General features: G+C 40.3%; 1 protein-coding gene across 2 annotated transcripts in view; it reads right to left on the bottom strand.

Moving 5' to 3' along the window:
* Positions 1–15924, bottom strand: part of VCAN (versican) — a 112991-nt gene that overhangs the window by 72113 nt on the left and 24954 nt on the right. For both annotated transcript variants that reach the window (XM_073583450.1, XM_073583538.1), the window contains exons 3-5: positions 5372–5749; positions 4483–4657; positions 2915–3042 (exon numbers count right to left, since the gene is read on the bottom strand). In XM_073583450.1, the coding sequence (XP_073439551.1) occupies positions 2915–3042; positions 4483–4657; positions 5372–5749 (681 nt within the window). The remainder of the gene's footprint in view (positions 1–2914; positions 3043–4482; positions 4658–5371; positions 5750–15924) is intronic.

Below are 15924 nucleotides of genomic sequence, written 5' to 3'. Positions count from 1 at the left end.
GCTTGCAAAATCTAACATGCCTTGCAGTTTATAGCTCTAGTCTTTTCCTTTTCTTTCCCTTTATTTAAACTTGTGAACAAAATCTGCGACACAAGACCTGGGCAAACTAGCAGGGCTTTAACTAAGGATCAATGCTAGTACAGGGTGTTCCCTTATGCACACAGTATGACCCTGAATATTTCGGTGTGTCACTTGATTTTAAAATATATCTTTTCTAAAATAAAATGCGTTGGTCAGAAAGAATTATGGGACAGAAGGTAAGTTTTGTTTGTTGTCTGTTACCAAGGAGATGAATAAATCTATACAGCAACTATAAGTCATATATACCCCCAAAAAACCCTTTCTGAAACTTTTACCCTCCCAAAACAATAAATATGGTTGTGTAGCTCTTTTAAAAAATAAGCTAGTTGCCTTAAATGTGTTTTTTTCTCCTTTGGAAAAAATGAAAAGCTCCCTCTAATGATACAAAATAACAAGCAACACTCGAATCCATCCTTGCCCAAATCCAGGGGAGAAGCTGCATCATTCCATGTGATATTTGTTTATCAGCGGCCTCAGTGGTCACATACCATATTACTAGCATCACGACTCCCAACGCTGAGCTGTGCAGCTGGGATGCTAGTAGAATCGCACATGACCAGTGAAGCAGCTGATTGACTGCCATGTTCATGTACTGCTGCCTATAAAGATTGTGAGAGGCCGTCTTAGCTTCTGTGCTGGTTCGGCAAGATTTTTAGAAATAAGTACATTTTATGTTTAGTTTTATAATATTTGCTACTATTTTCAAAGATTGGACGATTCTTTTAACCACAAAGAAACTTTTCCAGAACTTTCTGTTGGGCAAAGCAAAGAAAGTAAAAAAAGTCATTCATCTATAACAATAGATTTATATACACTCTATATTTTTTTAGTACAAGCTTTTAGCTGTCAAGTGTAATATAAACCCTGATGTGTTCTGCCAACTTCCCAAGGTCCTTTATATTTTTATTAGGGATTTTAGCTGTGCGATCTCATTTGATCTCATGCTATCACTGAAGAATCTAATTTTAGACAATGTGCATTAGCTGCCAGTATTAATTGTCAAGATGAATCCTATGATGCCAGTAAGCATTATCTAAAATGATGTGTTATTTTCTACTTGTGGATTTTAAAGAAAACTCAATTTACCTGATTTAGATATAATACGGCTAATTTGTGAAGCTCAATTTAGACACTTACATTTCGTACCTATCAGACTGATCTTAGAGATTAATAAATTAGTCTCAGTTGGTATATTAAGGGCTCAATCACACTGGTGTATAACACTGCCGAGTGCACCAATGTTTTATCGGATAGCACTCGGCCCAATGTTATAGTATGGGCCAGTGCAGATCTGCGATAATTTTCTCATGTCGAATCAGCATGCTGCAAGTGGCTCTGGTGTTGGGATCACGTGCACCCTTACAAATCTATGGGTGCATTTGAAACTTTGGACTCCACTCGGATGTTACCTGAGTACAGTCCGATGTACGCTCACAGAGACAATGGAGAAGATGGAGAAATTAAGTTCTCCATCTTCTCCACACCTGTGCTATGATTCTTTCATTCAAGAGAATTGGATCACACTCAGATGACACTCTCACAAAGTTGAACCAAGTATCATTAGCATAATCGGCCGTGATACTCTCCCACGAGAAAATACAAGCCAGCGTAAGCAAACCCTAAGCTGAATTTAGACGCTCAGAATTCGAACTTATCAAACTGATTTTAGAGATGACTAATTTGGTCTGAGAAGGCATTTTTAAGCTGAGTTTGGACACCCAGATGTTGAACCTATCAAACTCAACATAGAAATTTTTAAATTGGTCTGAGTTGGTATTTTAAAGTTGAGTGTAGACACTCAGATTTGAACCAATCAATTTTTAGACATTATTAAATTGGTCTGAGTTGGCATTTTAAAGCTGAGTTTAGACACTCAGATTTTGAACCTATCTGACTGATCTTAGAGGTCATTATATTGGTCTGAGTTGGTATTTTACACCCACATATATTTTATAAGAATAAATCCAATTTTCATCTTTTTCATCTGCTATGTTCCTCCTAAATAAAACCTTTTTTTCCCTACAATACAGTTGCTTACAAGTATCATTCAGATGCTGTTTACCTATTACAATAATGGTGATTTGCAAATATATTTTAAGCACCTTACGTCAGTTATCTGGCAAAACAATTGGACATTTACAATCTCCAGTAAAGATTAATCTTGGTCTGATTGGATAATCCGTTAATGTAAAGATTCTGTTAAGATGCCAATAACTTTTGGATATAATATTTAGGTAACTTTTGGATGTAAGTAACTCTTTCGGTTGACAGCTATTCCTGCTGAACACTGCACACTCTGTTGGATTGAGCATGAATGTAGTAGAAGACCAATTCGAAAGAAAAACAGATGCAGCACTTCTCAATTCCGTTAAAAAACCAAAGTCCTTTATTTAATTTCTGGACAAGGTTAGCATTGGGCTTGGTACATGAAAAACATGCAGAGAAAAAAAGCAGGACTACGACCATTTCGCGTTATACACGCTTCAACGGGTCTATATGCCAATGAGCATGGATGTGTTTTCAATGGGGAGAACAAATGACTTTTCATTACAAACATTTTTTTTTACCCAGGCAGTGCCAAAATTATTCACAAAGTCATTAGAAATGTCAAATGCTCCCAATGACAATGTGGCATTTAATGCATCAAACCTTAATAGTGTCTACTACACCACAGTCTGATAAAAAAAAAGCCTGAACTGACCACATACTGTAAGTATTGGGTTGGGTCAAATGATGATTCTCATTTTACAGAATTGTAATTAACTAAAAAGATATTTCCTGATTGTCATATCACTGTAGAATTAAAATAAAGCAATAAATTCTAGAATCTCACCATTTAGTTCATCCACAAAACAGTACACGTCGTATTTCTCCTCAGCTGGACGCCTTCCATAGGTTCGTATTCCTTCTTTCCCTTTTTTGTCACCATAACAGCCAGCTCTTGGATTACGGATTGGATACCTTAATGAAAACAGCAACAGGAAAATATTATTTTTAATTCGTAGTTACTGGCTGCCTTCACTATCACATTCATTTTTAATTCTTTTACTTTACAGTAAAAAAGCGTAAGCCTTACAATAAAGATCACACAATAACTTCAACATTAAGGTGACTATGCGTCTATCAATAGCCAATATTACATGTTAGAACAAAAGCTATCCGCTTCCCGAAAGGATAATTTGAATCTCTAACTTAAAGGGTTAACTTAAGGCCCCGTCTCACTAAGCGACTTACCAGCGATCCCGACACCGATATCAAGGTGTCAGGATCGCTAGTAAGTCGCTATGTGATCGCTGGTGAGCTGTCACACACACAGCTTCACCAGCGATCAGCACAGCGATGCCGAGCGCCCGGCATCGCTGGCCATCCCTGTAAAAAATAGAATCAAAATAAAAAATATAGTTATTCTCACCTTCCGACGTCCCATTCAGCCGTCCTGCCTCTCTCCACGCTCCGGTCCCAGTGATCCTTTGCACGAATGACCGCGAGATGTCATGGTCTCGAGGGATAACAAAGTCTCGCGGTCATTCGTGTAAAGGATCACTGGGACCGGAGAATGGAGAGAGGCAGGATGGCTGAACCGGACGTCGGAAGGTGAGAATAACAATATTTTTTATTATTTTTTTAATTATTTTTTACACCTGATCGCTGGTCTCCCGCCTGTCACACACAGCGATGCGTGCTGGCCAGCGGGAGACCAGCGACCAAAGAAATGTCCAGAGGTTTCTTCCAGCGATCAGCGATACCGGCAGGGGGGCCGCTCGCTGATCGCTGTCACACACAGCAATCTCGCTGGTGAGATCGCTGTTACGTCACAAAAGTTGTGACTCAGCAGCGATCTCGCTACCGAGATCGCTTAGTGAGACGGGGCCTTTAGATTAGAAGATTCACTTTCTAATACCCTATTTAATAGAGATAAGTGCCTCTGTCATGACTTCAGTAAATTAGCAAGTGCAGAAAGCGCCTACAAATATCAACTCTTCGGAGGACCAAGCATGCCTGCGCATTAAACAGATGATCCATTTATCTTAGTTCAACGGTTTCACAACCGATTACCTATAACCTTAAGGGCTCTTAGAAGTAGAAGAATCTGTGGTCAGTTTCTTTGGGGAAGCAAAATAGGATTGAAAAAAATGATAATCTCTTTAAGTTTCCCATATTGGTTGACCTGTAGAATTCAGGATCTCAAGCACCCAGGTATCAGTGCCCTGGGATCTGAAATCATTAATCCCATCTGTTTTCAAACAACAACTTGAAGGCCTTCAGAATTGACACAAAAGTTTTGGTTTTATCATTTTGCTCCTCACAATCTAATTATTCTTTGAATGGAGATAAAATAAATATTATACAATAGAAAGCAATTAAAAAATTGTAACAATTACAAGTTGGGTAAGAGTTTACCTAACAGTTTGGTCAGCGAGCCAGCCAGCATCACACTGCTCAAATCCATCTTCATAGGCCGCTCTCAGCTGTGCAGGTGTTGCAATTTGGGCACCATTTTCAATGCATGCCTTTTGGGCATCTTCAAAATTTAATATGTATTTGTCTACTGATGCTCGATAGTGAAACACGACTCCTGCAAAATAAGAAAATTAAAACATTGTAATTTTAACCAGAGTTTTATGTGTTTATGGATCTTATGATTTATAATTCATAATTGATTGGAAATGTTATCAATCCATGGTGGAGTTTTAGGCTTGAGAATCAGGTTGATTTCTCCATTTTGTTAGTTTGTGAAAACCAAACTGCACTCAGATGTCAACTAAGTGCTGTCCAATGTTTTCCATGAACTCATTGACTTGGATGGCCGAGTACAGTCTGATATATAACTGGATCCAACTTAGACATGCTACAATTTTTTCCTCGTGTTGGCTTGGACATGTACATGGCCCCATAGAATAACATTGATCCAAGTGCAATCTGATGTTTTGTTGGATCACACTTGGACCAAACATACGATACTCTGCGTGAGCCCTTATAGTAACATGAGCAAAACATGATGGATTTATGTGGTGAGCAGTAGTGATGAGCGAGTATGCTCGTTGCTCGAGTTTTTCTAAGCTTGAATACATGTGTGGAATGCCTATTTGTTAGGGAATTCCCACATGTATTCAGCCTGTCTACAAGTCGCAAATCATGCAGCTGAGACGACGAAAACTAAATCTCCGAGCACGCCAAAATACTCGGAGGACACCCGAGCAACGAGTATACTCACTCATCACTAGTGAGCAGTTTATGTGGACTAAAATATATTGACCATGGCACATGCCAGCTCTTCTACAAGCCTCACCTGAAACATCCAAAGATATGGTATCTTGAGTATCTTCAATGCCAAACAGCACCTCGCAGCGATAAGTACCAGCATCACTAGCCCGAAGTTTGACCATTGTTAATGAAGCATCACCAATGTCTTCTGGATGACTAGGTACAGACACTCTACCCCGATAACTTTGGCCAATTTTTATTCCACCACTCTGGGCAACTAAAACTGTAGTTTCCTTTGGATCTTTTCCATCTCGACTTCTCTCGATTTTTGTCCATTTTATCCTCAAAAATTCATTTGTAATATTATAGCTTGGTGGTAGTGTAGGTATCGTTGAAAAGAAGCATGGTAATGTCACTCTCCCGGACAACGTTCCTTTGACAGGAGGACTTTTTTCCACTTTAACTGAAAAGATACAAAAAAGATAGTTTATGTGAGAATCTAATGAAGAAATAAATCCTTGCATTAGTCATAAAATCGTTCATTTCTCATTGATTTTCAAGAGGTTGATCAAGTTTATTTCTCTTGGATCACATTTTTTTCGAGCAAACAGTATGGTAGATACTTTGCACTCTTGAGGAGCAAACACTGCATTACAAGTTACATTGTGTGGGATGATTTACTCAACATTAAAGTTTAGATTTTTTTGATAATTCTTACTTTTCCTCAATTTTACATTTTTTTTTGTTTCAACAACAAACCTCTAGAATTTTTTCTTTGCCTGGCCACACAGAATGAAATAACGCAATGTCAATGAACATCAGAAATGATTGCCCGTAATCACCGACTGGTGGAATAAAACAGTTCTAAACACTCAAAAGTAAGCAGAACATTCTCAATAACATAATTGTGCTGCATTTGCACTAACCATCTGAAATGACCCCCAGATTATCTACATATAAAGTTCTTTATATTCTACATATCAAAAGAATGTGGTTTCATTATTTTTCTACTTTCCTTCAACAAATTACATCATATTTGTCTGGAATGTATAGGAAGTAAGTATGGACTGCCAAGTGATTTGGATAATGGTTTATAAGTACTCTGCTCAGTGTAAGTGCATAAAACAATAATCTCTATTGTCTACCAAAACCTTTGTGAATATGATTTCCTTTGTAGCCTCAGGACACAGAATAGTCCTCCAGGAGAACAATGATCCTACAAATATTTCAAGAGCAATTTATTTCATCTTCCAGCCTAAATTTGTGGCTACAGCGCTTTTTATCAGGGTTTGTAACTATATCCAGCAGCCAATGTCGTCCTTAAGTGAACTCTCTATAAAATTCATATGGATTTTCATAATATAAAATACTATTTAAAGGTGTTGTCTAGGATAAGAGAAGAGTGTCTGCTTTTTTTCCAGAAAAAGCACCATTTTTGTCTGGTAGCTATGTCTGTTATTGCAGCCCTACTCTACTCATCTGAAAAGAGATGTCCTGCAATCCCAGAAACATCCAAGTGTGATAGTGTTTCTGGAAAAAAAAGGCAACTCTACAGGAGATAACACAATTTAATAGAAGCCTAAACCTAAAGTTGCCTATACACGTAAGCGTAAACTCATATGACAGATTGTGGCTTCTCGACTCTTTCCAGACGGATGATAATGGGGGAAGAAAAATTGGGCATGTTGAAAATTGTTGGGCATGTTCTTTTTGTTCTAAAGGGAGACAAGCTTATGATAGAGGTCTGGACAAAACCAGTTTGGGGAAGTAAAAAAATAAATTTGTCAGTAGAACAAGCATCAATCCAACAGCTACCAAAAGTATAGCTACTCGAGGTAAGTTTCTTAAGACAGCCATTACAGTCTTGTTCTATTTTAGTGAAGCAAATTCCACACATTAAGTTTTGATTTCAAGTTGGCTATACATGATAAAATGGCTGGCCATAGACATGGACAATGAGATACCCTTACATTACTAGACCTGCCGTGAGATACCATTGCAGTGAGGAGTGTTGTGCATCTTTCTATGTGTAGCATTTAGTTTTAGCTTCCCAGTACACTTCACCATCCATGGCTGGATTTCATGTTTTGAACTACAAGAAATTACACCGTAGGATTGGTGGCTTGTTAAATTGATACAATATTTACTTATGTCATGATTAGTCCTTGACTTTTGTTGCTGGTGCAATCATGTCTATGGTATGTTAAAGACCTGGTTACATATAACCATCAATTTGGTACTTATTCCACACTCACGTTTGAGTAAAGGAATATATTCCAAAATATACATATGTTTCTTATTCAGCAATACACTTAATAATGAAGTATCACAGTCAAAACCCACATTGTAATGTGCAAAGAATAGGACTACTCCGCAAAGCCCTGAGAAATAGAAGTTTCATACAAAAACACAACATTAGCAGATATGCAAACAATGTTAATTTTTTTAGAATGCTTTTTTTCTAGACTACATATATATGTGCAGACCTGGAGTTTTTCTGAAGAATTTGTCCTTCTCGACAACATTTCACAGTCAACAAAGATATTACTTACAAAATGATTCTTTAACTATGCAGATGCATTATTGAGTATTAATTGTAAATTATGGCATGGTTACAATTCTTTAATCATCTACAGCCTCAATCAGAATTAGGCAGGTTTTCGGGCTAATATCGCTGAGAATTCCTCACTGGTTTAATATCTATATATTGAATTATATTTGGAAATGTAGCAGATATAAAATAACTCTGCTGGAACATAATGCAGCACAAGCATTGCCTTGTAGGACTAACTTGACAACACAGGGCTTTGTCAAGTTTTTCTCGACTGGTTCCTGTAACAATTATGAACATTCAACATGTTGGCTGCGACTCAGGATAATCTCAACAAAAGAAGAACAATGTATTTGCAAAGCTGCTTAACTTTTTGAATCTTGATAAAATCTGTATGCTGAAAATTATTGTTTATGCTTCATGTTAAATGGGTTGTCTTCTACTGGATAACCCCTGCTTAAAGAGACTCTTTCAGCACAAAATGATGGTTCAAACTAAGTACCACTGTTCTGTGCATCCTGACGCAGCAAAACATTTATATACACCTTCCTACCTGATTAATTTCCCTTTATCTCCAACCTCCCCTCTTCTTTAATTGACAGCTCTGGCTTAATAGAAGCAGGGAACAGTGAAGATAGATGAAAACCAAGCAGGTGGGAAGGTGTAGTTAAATGATTGGACCCACCATGATGCACTGACCGCTCGTATTTGGTTTGAGCAGTCATTCTGTGCTGACAGAGTTGCTTTCATCCCTTCAGAACCCCATTTAAAATAAAAACATCCCACAGCAGCATTTAAGCAAAGTCAGGAATAGAGATGGGCGAACCCAAACAGTAAAGTTCAGCATCCATACCGAACACCTACTGTTCAGGCACGGACACCAAACTCAGACTTCACCAGGAAGTCTGTGGTGCTGTTCGGGATCAGAACCCCAAACACCAGGTGTTTGTTGCTTTGTCATGTGCATGACAGTGCTGCAAACACTGCTTTTGATCAACAGCAAAGTCATTACCACCGGGCAGATGGCTGGGAGCTGGTATTCTTAGACTGGTAAGGAGCCATGGATATTGCCCCCTCTGCCTAAAAACAGCAGTTTACAGCTGCCCAGAAAAGGCACCTTTATTAGATGCCCAATTCTGGTGCTTTTCCGGCTCTTACCACTTGCCCTGTAGCTATGGCAAGTGGAGTTCATATTTGTGGGGTTGATGTCACCTTTGTATTGTCTGGTGATATAAAGCCCACAGATTAGTAATGGAGAGGCGTCTGTAAGACACCTATCCATTTGTTAATCCTATAGTTGTATTGTAAAGACACAGCTAAAATAAAGTCTTTTATTTCAAATAAAAACAAAACATACTTTTCCTTTTTTCATTTAAAAATAACAAACACAGTTATATTCACCTAACACCCATTCTACTGAATCCCTCATCTCCTGTGATAAAACAAAAATAAAAAAACAACAATATCCCTCATCTCTCTGATAATCTGTCCCACATTGTAATCTGGGCATAAATAGTTTTCAACCTGGACGGTGCCAAGATGCGCCCATACAGGCTGAGGACAACTGATGAATGAGCTGCTGAGGGCGCAGTATCAGTAAGCAGCGGTGACCTCATCAAGGCTACTGTGCATCACTGGGGCTGCATTCCCAGCCAGGCTAGTGACGTGCAGTTACATCACAACTAGCACAGTTAGAAAGTCTCATGGTGCAGAGATGAGTTCACCGGTAGAATTTCACTGTGGTTAATTTGAACTGCGGTGAACTCACCTTTGCACCATGAAACTTTTTCTCACTGTGCTAGCGCTGATCTCACCAGAGGGGGGTAACCGCAGTTCATTGGCCTGGCTTGGTATGCAGCCTTTGTGACCTACGGTAACATCGATGAGGTCACCACTGCTTACTGATGCTGCGCTCGAAGCAGCTCATTCATCAGTTGTTCTCAGCCCAGACATGGATTACAAAATGGGACAGAACGTCGGACAGGTGAGGGACATGGTTGATTTTTTTATTTTTGTTAAAGGACTTTATTCTGGCTGTGTGTTAATTTACATTACAACCATAGGATTAGTAATGGATAGGTGTCTTAGAGATGCCTCTCCATTACTAATCTGTGGGCTTGATATCACCGGAAAATATAAAGGTGACATCAACCCCACAAATATGGACCCCCACTTGCCACCACTACAGGGCAAGTGAGAAGATCCAGGAAAAGTCCAAGAATTGGCGCATATAATAGATGTGCCTTTTCTGGGCAGCTGTGTTCTGCTCTTTTTAGGCAGGTGGATGGCCAATATCCATGGCTCTTTACCAGACTGAGATTACAAGCCCCCAGGTGTCAGCTTTAGCAAGCCTGGTTGTCAAAAATGGGGGGACCCCACGCTGTTTTTTTCATTATATATTTAAATAATTAAAAATACAGCAATGGGACTCCTATAGTCTTGATAACAAGCCTTGCTAATGCTGACATCTGAGGGTTGCAGCCCCCAGCTGTGATTTTTGCCTAGCTGGTTCTCAAAAGTACAGGGGAACCATGCCATTTTTTTATTATTATTTACAGCGCAGGCACCAATTGGTGAATACTCCCATCAGCCGCTCCTGCTCTCGCTGTTATTAGAGGCAGCAGGTGGAGGCTAATGGGAGCAGTAGTCCCACCAGCTGATGCCAATGACCGGAGGTGAACTTTTTTCCTACGATCACAGCTGTGCTCACACTGTCATGTGACATTGTGGGAACAATTGCTGTCTCACTGGCGGTAATGATTTTACCGCCAATCAGAAGCAGTGTTTGCCGCGCTATCATAAACAGCATGGCAAACACTGGATGTTCAGGCCCCCATTCAACTAAATGGGGTCCTGGTATTGTTCTGGTACACAAACCTGAACTTTTTTTAACTGTTTGGCTGAACCCTCCAGACCCGAACATCCAGGGGGTCTGTCCATCTTTAGTCAGGAAGGCTACTAAGGGTGGGTCATATGACATTGTTATGTTATGGGTCTGCTGCAGCCACTTAGTAACCTCTTTTTGGCTCTAGCTCATCAATATTCCATAAAGCTTATATTTGGATTCAGCATATGGTCTGTATGTCCATTATACATATTTATTTGTCCTATGATGCTACTGGATTTAGACTTCCACAAGAGTGTGTGATCATTGTTCTATGCAGTGATAAGATTGTGAAGACCTTATTATCAGTAATCATGTTTGCTAACTTTTTGGGTTGTTTGAGAAATATTTTCAACTTTGACCTCTTGATGACACACATGCATGCCACATTCCCACCTTGAAAGCACAATCGGCCGCTTCAGATCCTTCTAATGATAGGTCATTTTCTTGTCAGGTAAAAGTAATTGTTTGGAAATTGTTGTTTGTGAAAGGTTTCTTCGGGATTTAGGTGACCCCTGGGCAGTCTGCTACCTCCAGAGATTGCAGGAGGTTTAGTTTTCAGGGATCCTACTGGATTTCCTGGAATAGCTGGCAAGCTCTGCAATTATGTGTATATCTTTAAATTCAGCATGTGAATTGCTTTTAGTTGGGAAAGTAATGGGTGATGAAACATTTTGGAGGAAAAACATCTTCTGTGTGTCTAACACTTGCAAATGATTTAATATTTTTCCACATTACTAGGTAAGATTATGAGGTGGCCAGACATTTACAGCGAGAGTTGCTTTGTACAAGCGTTCCATTTCACTTATAATTACGTAGCACAGGGAGAAATGGAACTTATGCATCTTACAGCCTGAAGGCAGATACAATGACACAATTGCTTTCAGCATGATCACTGTGATAATAGTGTCTGTCATCATGACACTTAGGGAGGCTCAGTAGTGAAGATATTTTGCTGCCCTCAGTTTACCTTCATAGCTGGAAGAAAACTGTAGAACAAAACGAAACATTTTATGCATTTTATTGAACAATTTGTAACCAAACTTGGAAATGAAACGCTCAGTACAAAAGAAAATCCTCGAAACATGTGTTTTCTGTTATTATTGTTAGGGATCTGCTAAGTAAACCCTATTGAATTGCCCATGTATTTACATGAAGCAAAAGAAAAGAGTCTCATTTTAATGTTCAATGCAGTTTGGCATAAAAAGCTATTGTTAGACAAAGCTGATGAAAAACTAAATTCTTTTTAAGTGAGAGGGCTGGATTTTTTTCTAACCAAACCAGCTTATAAATCACTTTTAGCCTGTTGGAGAGGCTGCTAGAAATTCCCAAGCATTAATGGCAAAGTAGAAACCTTAATAGGACTTCCTTAGAGACTCCTAATAAACATTAGTGAGGGACTGTTGCATTAGCTAGAGTTATTTCCATAAAAAGCAGTATATAGGCTGTGGCTATCTATAATATCTATGTTAAGTGGGGGAGAACAATATAAAAGACTTCATTAGGAGCTTAATGGTGTCATTTTGTAATCACAGTATCACACATTGACAACAAGGAAATAGCTGTCAAATACTTACCCTGTTGAATAACATTACGCCAATAAAAACAATAAAACGCAATTTATATTCACACTCCTGACCACAGCACGTGACAGCCAGGGTCAATTTCTTTTCGAAGAGCAAAAATCAACTGCACTGCCAAAGACAAAGTATCATAGAGTAAAGGCCCCGTCACACATAGCGACTCACCAGCGATCCCGACAACGATATCAACGTGTCAGGATCGCTGGTGAATCGCTACATGATCGCTGGTGAGCTGTCAAGCCTCTCCACGGGCGGCGTCCTGCTGCCTCCTGGTCCCGAGCGTGTGGTGGCGGCACCTGTAACTCGCTGGTAACTAAGGTACACATCGGGTATCTAAGGGACGCACGTCCCTTAGATACCCGATGTGTACCTTAGTTACCAGCTGATCGCTGGTCTCCCGCCTGTCACACGCAGCGATGCGTGCTGGCCAGCAGGAGATCAGCGACAAAAGAATTGTCCTGGGCTTTCCTGCAGCGATCAGCGATACCGGCAGGAAACTTGTGACTCAGCAGCGATCTCGCTAGCGAGATCGCTATGTGTGACGGGGCCCTAACACAAAAAGAAAATGTTTGTAAACTGTCTTGCTAAGGGATAAACAAACCTCAAAGCATCGCTCCAAACTCCGATGACACGTTTAAGAATCCTGCACCAAATCATATAATCAGACAGGGGATTACATTGATTGTGGTCATTGTTATAGCACAGTCATAATATTCTTAAGACGGCTTGACCTTAATCAGGTTACCCAACGCCAGAAAACCAGCTAACAATTATATAAAAGAACTAGCTGAAGAGCCCGACGCTGCCCGTGCATAGTAACTAACTACGGTTAGTTATAACAAATCATAATGATTATATCTATATATATAAAGCTGAGTGTAGAGCCTCGCCCACTCCACACAGCCACATTCACTATAATATCCCACATCATCCCGTCAGCCAGAGCCACCAGACTACTACCCCTAATATTCCACATCATCCCATCAGCCAGAGCCACCGGACTACTATCCCTAATATCCCACATCATCACATCAGCCAGAGCCACTGGACTACTACCTCTAATATCCCACATCATCCTGTCAGCCAGAGACACCGGACTACTACCCCTAATATCCCACATCATCCCGTCAGGCAGAGCCACCGGACTACTACCACTAATATCCCACATCATCCCATCAGCCAAAGCCAGCGGACTACTACCCCTAATATCCCACATTTATCCCGTCAGCCTGGAGTCAGAACCAGAGCGCTGAGTGGAACAGCCCTAACTTCCATACCGGGGATCCCTTTAAGAGAGGCCTGGGGTCAGAACCAGAGCACTGAGTGGATTTATCCTGACTTCCATACCAATGATCCCTTTAACAGAAGGTTGGGGTGAGAATCAGAGAGCTAAGGGATTTACCCTAACTTCCATACCGGAGATCCCTTTAAGAGAGGCCTGGGGTCAGTACCAAAGCGCAGAGTGGATTTGCCCTCACTTCCATACCGGGGATCCCTTTAAGAGAGACTGGGATCAGAGCCAGGATGCTGAGTGGATTTGCCGTGACTTGCATACCAATGATCCCTTTAATAGAACCCTGGGGTCAGAATTAGAGCGTTGAGGGATTTGCCCTAACTTCCATACAGGAGATCCCTTTACGAGAGCCTGGGGTCAGAACCAAAGTGCTGCATGGATTTGCTCTGACTTCCATACCGGAGATTCCTTTAAGAAAGGCCTGGGTTTAGAACCACAGAGCTGAGTGGAACGGTCCTAACTTCCATACCATGGATCACTCTAAGAGAGGCCTGGGGTCAAAACCAAAGCCCTGGATGGATTTGCTCTGACTTCCATACCAATGATCCCTTTAAGAGGGAAGATGTGCCTACGTGATGTAGTATGTGTGATGGGGATATGGGTAGGGAGGGTGGGATTCATTTCTGTCATGTGCTCTCTGCTCCTTTCAAGGGGGCAGACAATGGCTGGGAGCTTATGATCCCAAAGATGCTAGATTTCTCCCACCATGTCAGTGTCTGCTGAGGTGTTGTCAAGTGGAAAAACTTGCTCATAGCAACCAATCACAGCTCAGCTACTTTTAACCAGCTCTGGTGAAATGAGGGATAGTTAGTGATTGGTTGCAAGGAAAACTGTTGTTCATAGAAACCAATCACAGCTCAGCTTCTTTTGAACAGCTCTGGTAAAATGAAAGATGCTTCGTGATTGGTTGATGATACACACATACATTCACACATACATTCACTTTTATATATAGAAATAGGTACAAATCACCCTACTAATGCTGTGCTGATGCATTCTAAATGTCTATTCACACTTTCTAGGAACACTTGATCATGATAGTCATGCAGCCTAAACAGACTACTGATAATTTGACGAATGAGCAAAGCATTAGTCCATCAGGTGTAATGAATGATCTTTTGGTTTGCACTAAAGATCATCATTCTCTGCAATGTATTGTCCTGTGTAAAGAAGACCTGCACTGCCAAGAACAATGGCTCAATGAATGATTTACTACAGATTCTTCCATGCACATCTGAAGGAGGGTGAGCCTGTATAATTTGCATTTACATGACTGCCAATCAGCAAATAAGTACCCGATTGGGGGCTGTTAAGTGTTGCCATTCGGCTAGTGTACACGGACCCATGGTCCATTACCATTCAGGTTTACTGGTCTCTAATGACCAACAGGAGTCACGCTGACAGTAAAGCTGGGCATACAGATGCCATAACTGGGAATCTGGATGACACCTATCTATCCCAACTGCCCCACATAAGTAAACATTTGACTAGCCTGAATGTTCATGTGAGAAAGCAGAGAAAAACACTGCCAGACACCTCTACCAGGAAACAAAATGGTTGACTTTTGTTTCCTCCAACATATAATGTTGGAGAACAGTAAGGAGGCCACCATTACTCACTAGTTATTGACCCATCCAACGGATAACAGTGGTGCCAGCAGACTTTGATCTAATCGGGGCCATTTGCCTTGATTATTAATTGTAAGGGTAAAATGTCAACACTACTGAGGTCAAACTAACCTGATCAGCTTCTATGAGGATGTAAGCTCTCAAATGGACCAAGGAGAATCGTTGGATGTCATTTATCTTGACTTCTCTAAAGCATTTGACACTGTCCCACATAAAAGATTGGTAAGTAAGAAGAGAAAGCTTGGGCTAGGGGAAAATGTGTGTAGATGGGTAGGTAGCTGGCTTAGTGATAGAAAACAAAGAGTGGTTATTAATGGTGCATACTCAGATTGGGCCAGGGTTACTAGTGGGGTACCACAGGGTTCTGTATTGGGCCCCCTACTATTTAATATATTTATTAATGATCTAGTGGATGGCTTACACAGTAAAATATCAGTATTTGCAGATGATACAAAACTATGTAAGGCCTCTTTCACACTTCCGTTTTTTACAATCAGTCACAATCCGCCAGGTTTTGAAAAAAAACGGATCCTCAAATTTTTTTTGAGGATCCGTTTTTTTCCCATTGACTTGCATTAATGGCGGATTGTGACGGATTGCTGTCCGTTGCATCCGTTTTTTGTGAGGATCCGCCAAAAGTTGCTGTCCGTCACCATCCGCAAAAATTTCAAAACGGAGCTTGTAAGGTTTTTTTTTTT

Source organism: Dendrobates tinctorius, unplaced genomic scaffold (assembly GCF_039654945.1).
Source record: "Dendrobates tinctorius isolate UK_male_01 unplaced genomic scaffold, ASM3965494v1 ptg000003l, whole genome shotgun sequence".
Lineage (NCBI taxonomy): Eukaryota > Metazoa > Chordata > Amphibia > Anura > Dendrobatidae > Dendrobates > Dendrobates tinctorius.
This window is presented reverse-complemented; position numbering and strand designations above follow the sequence as displayed.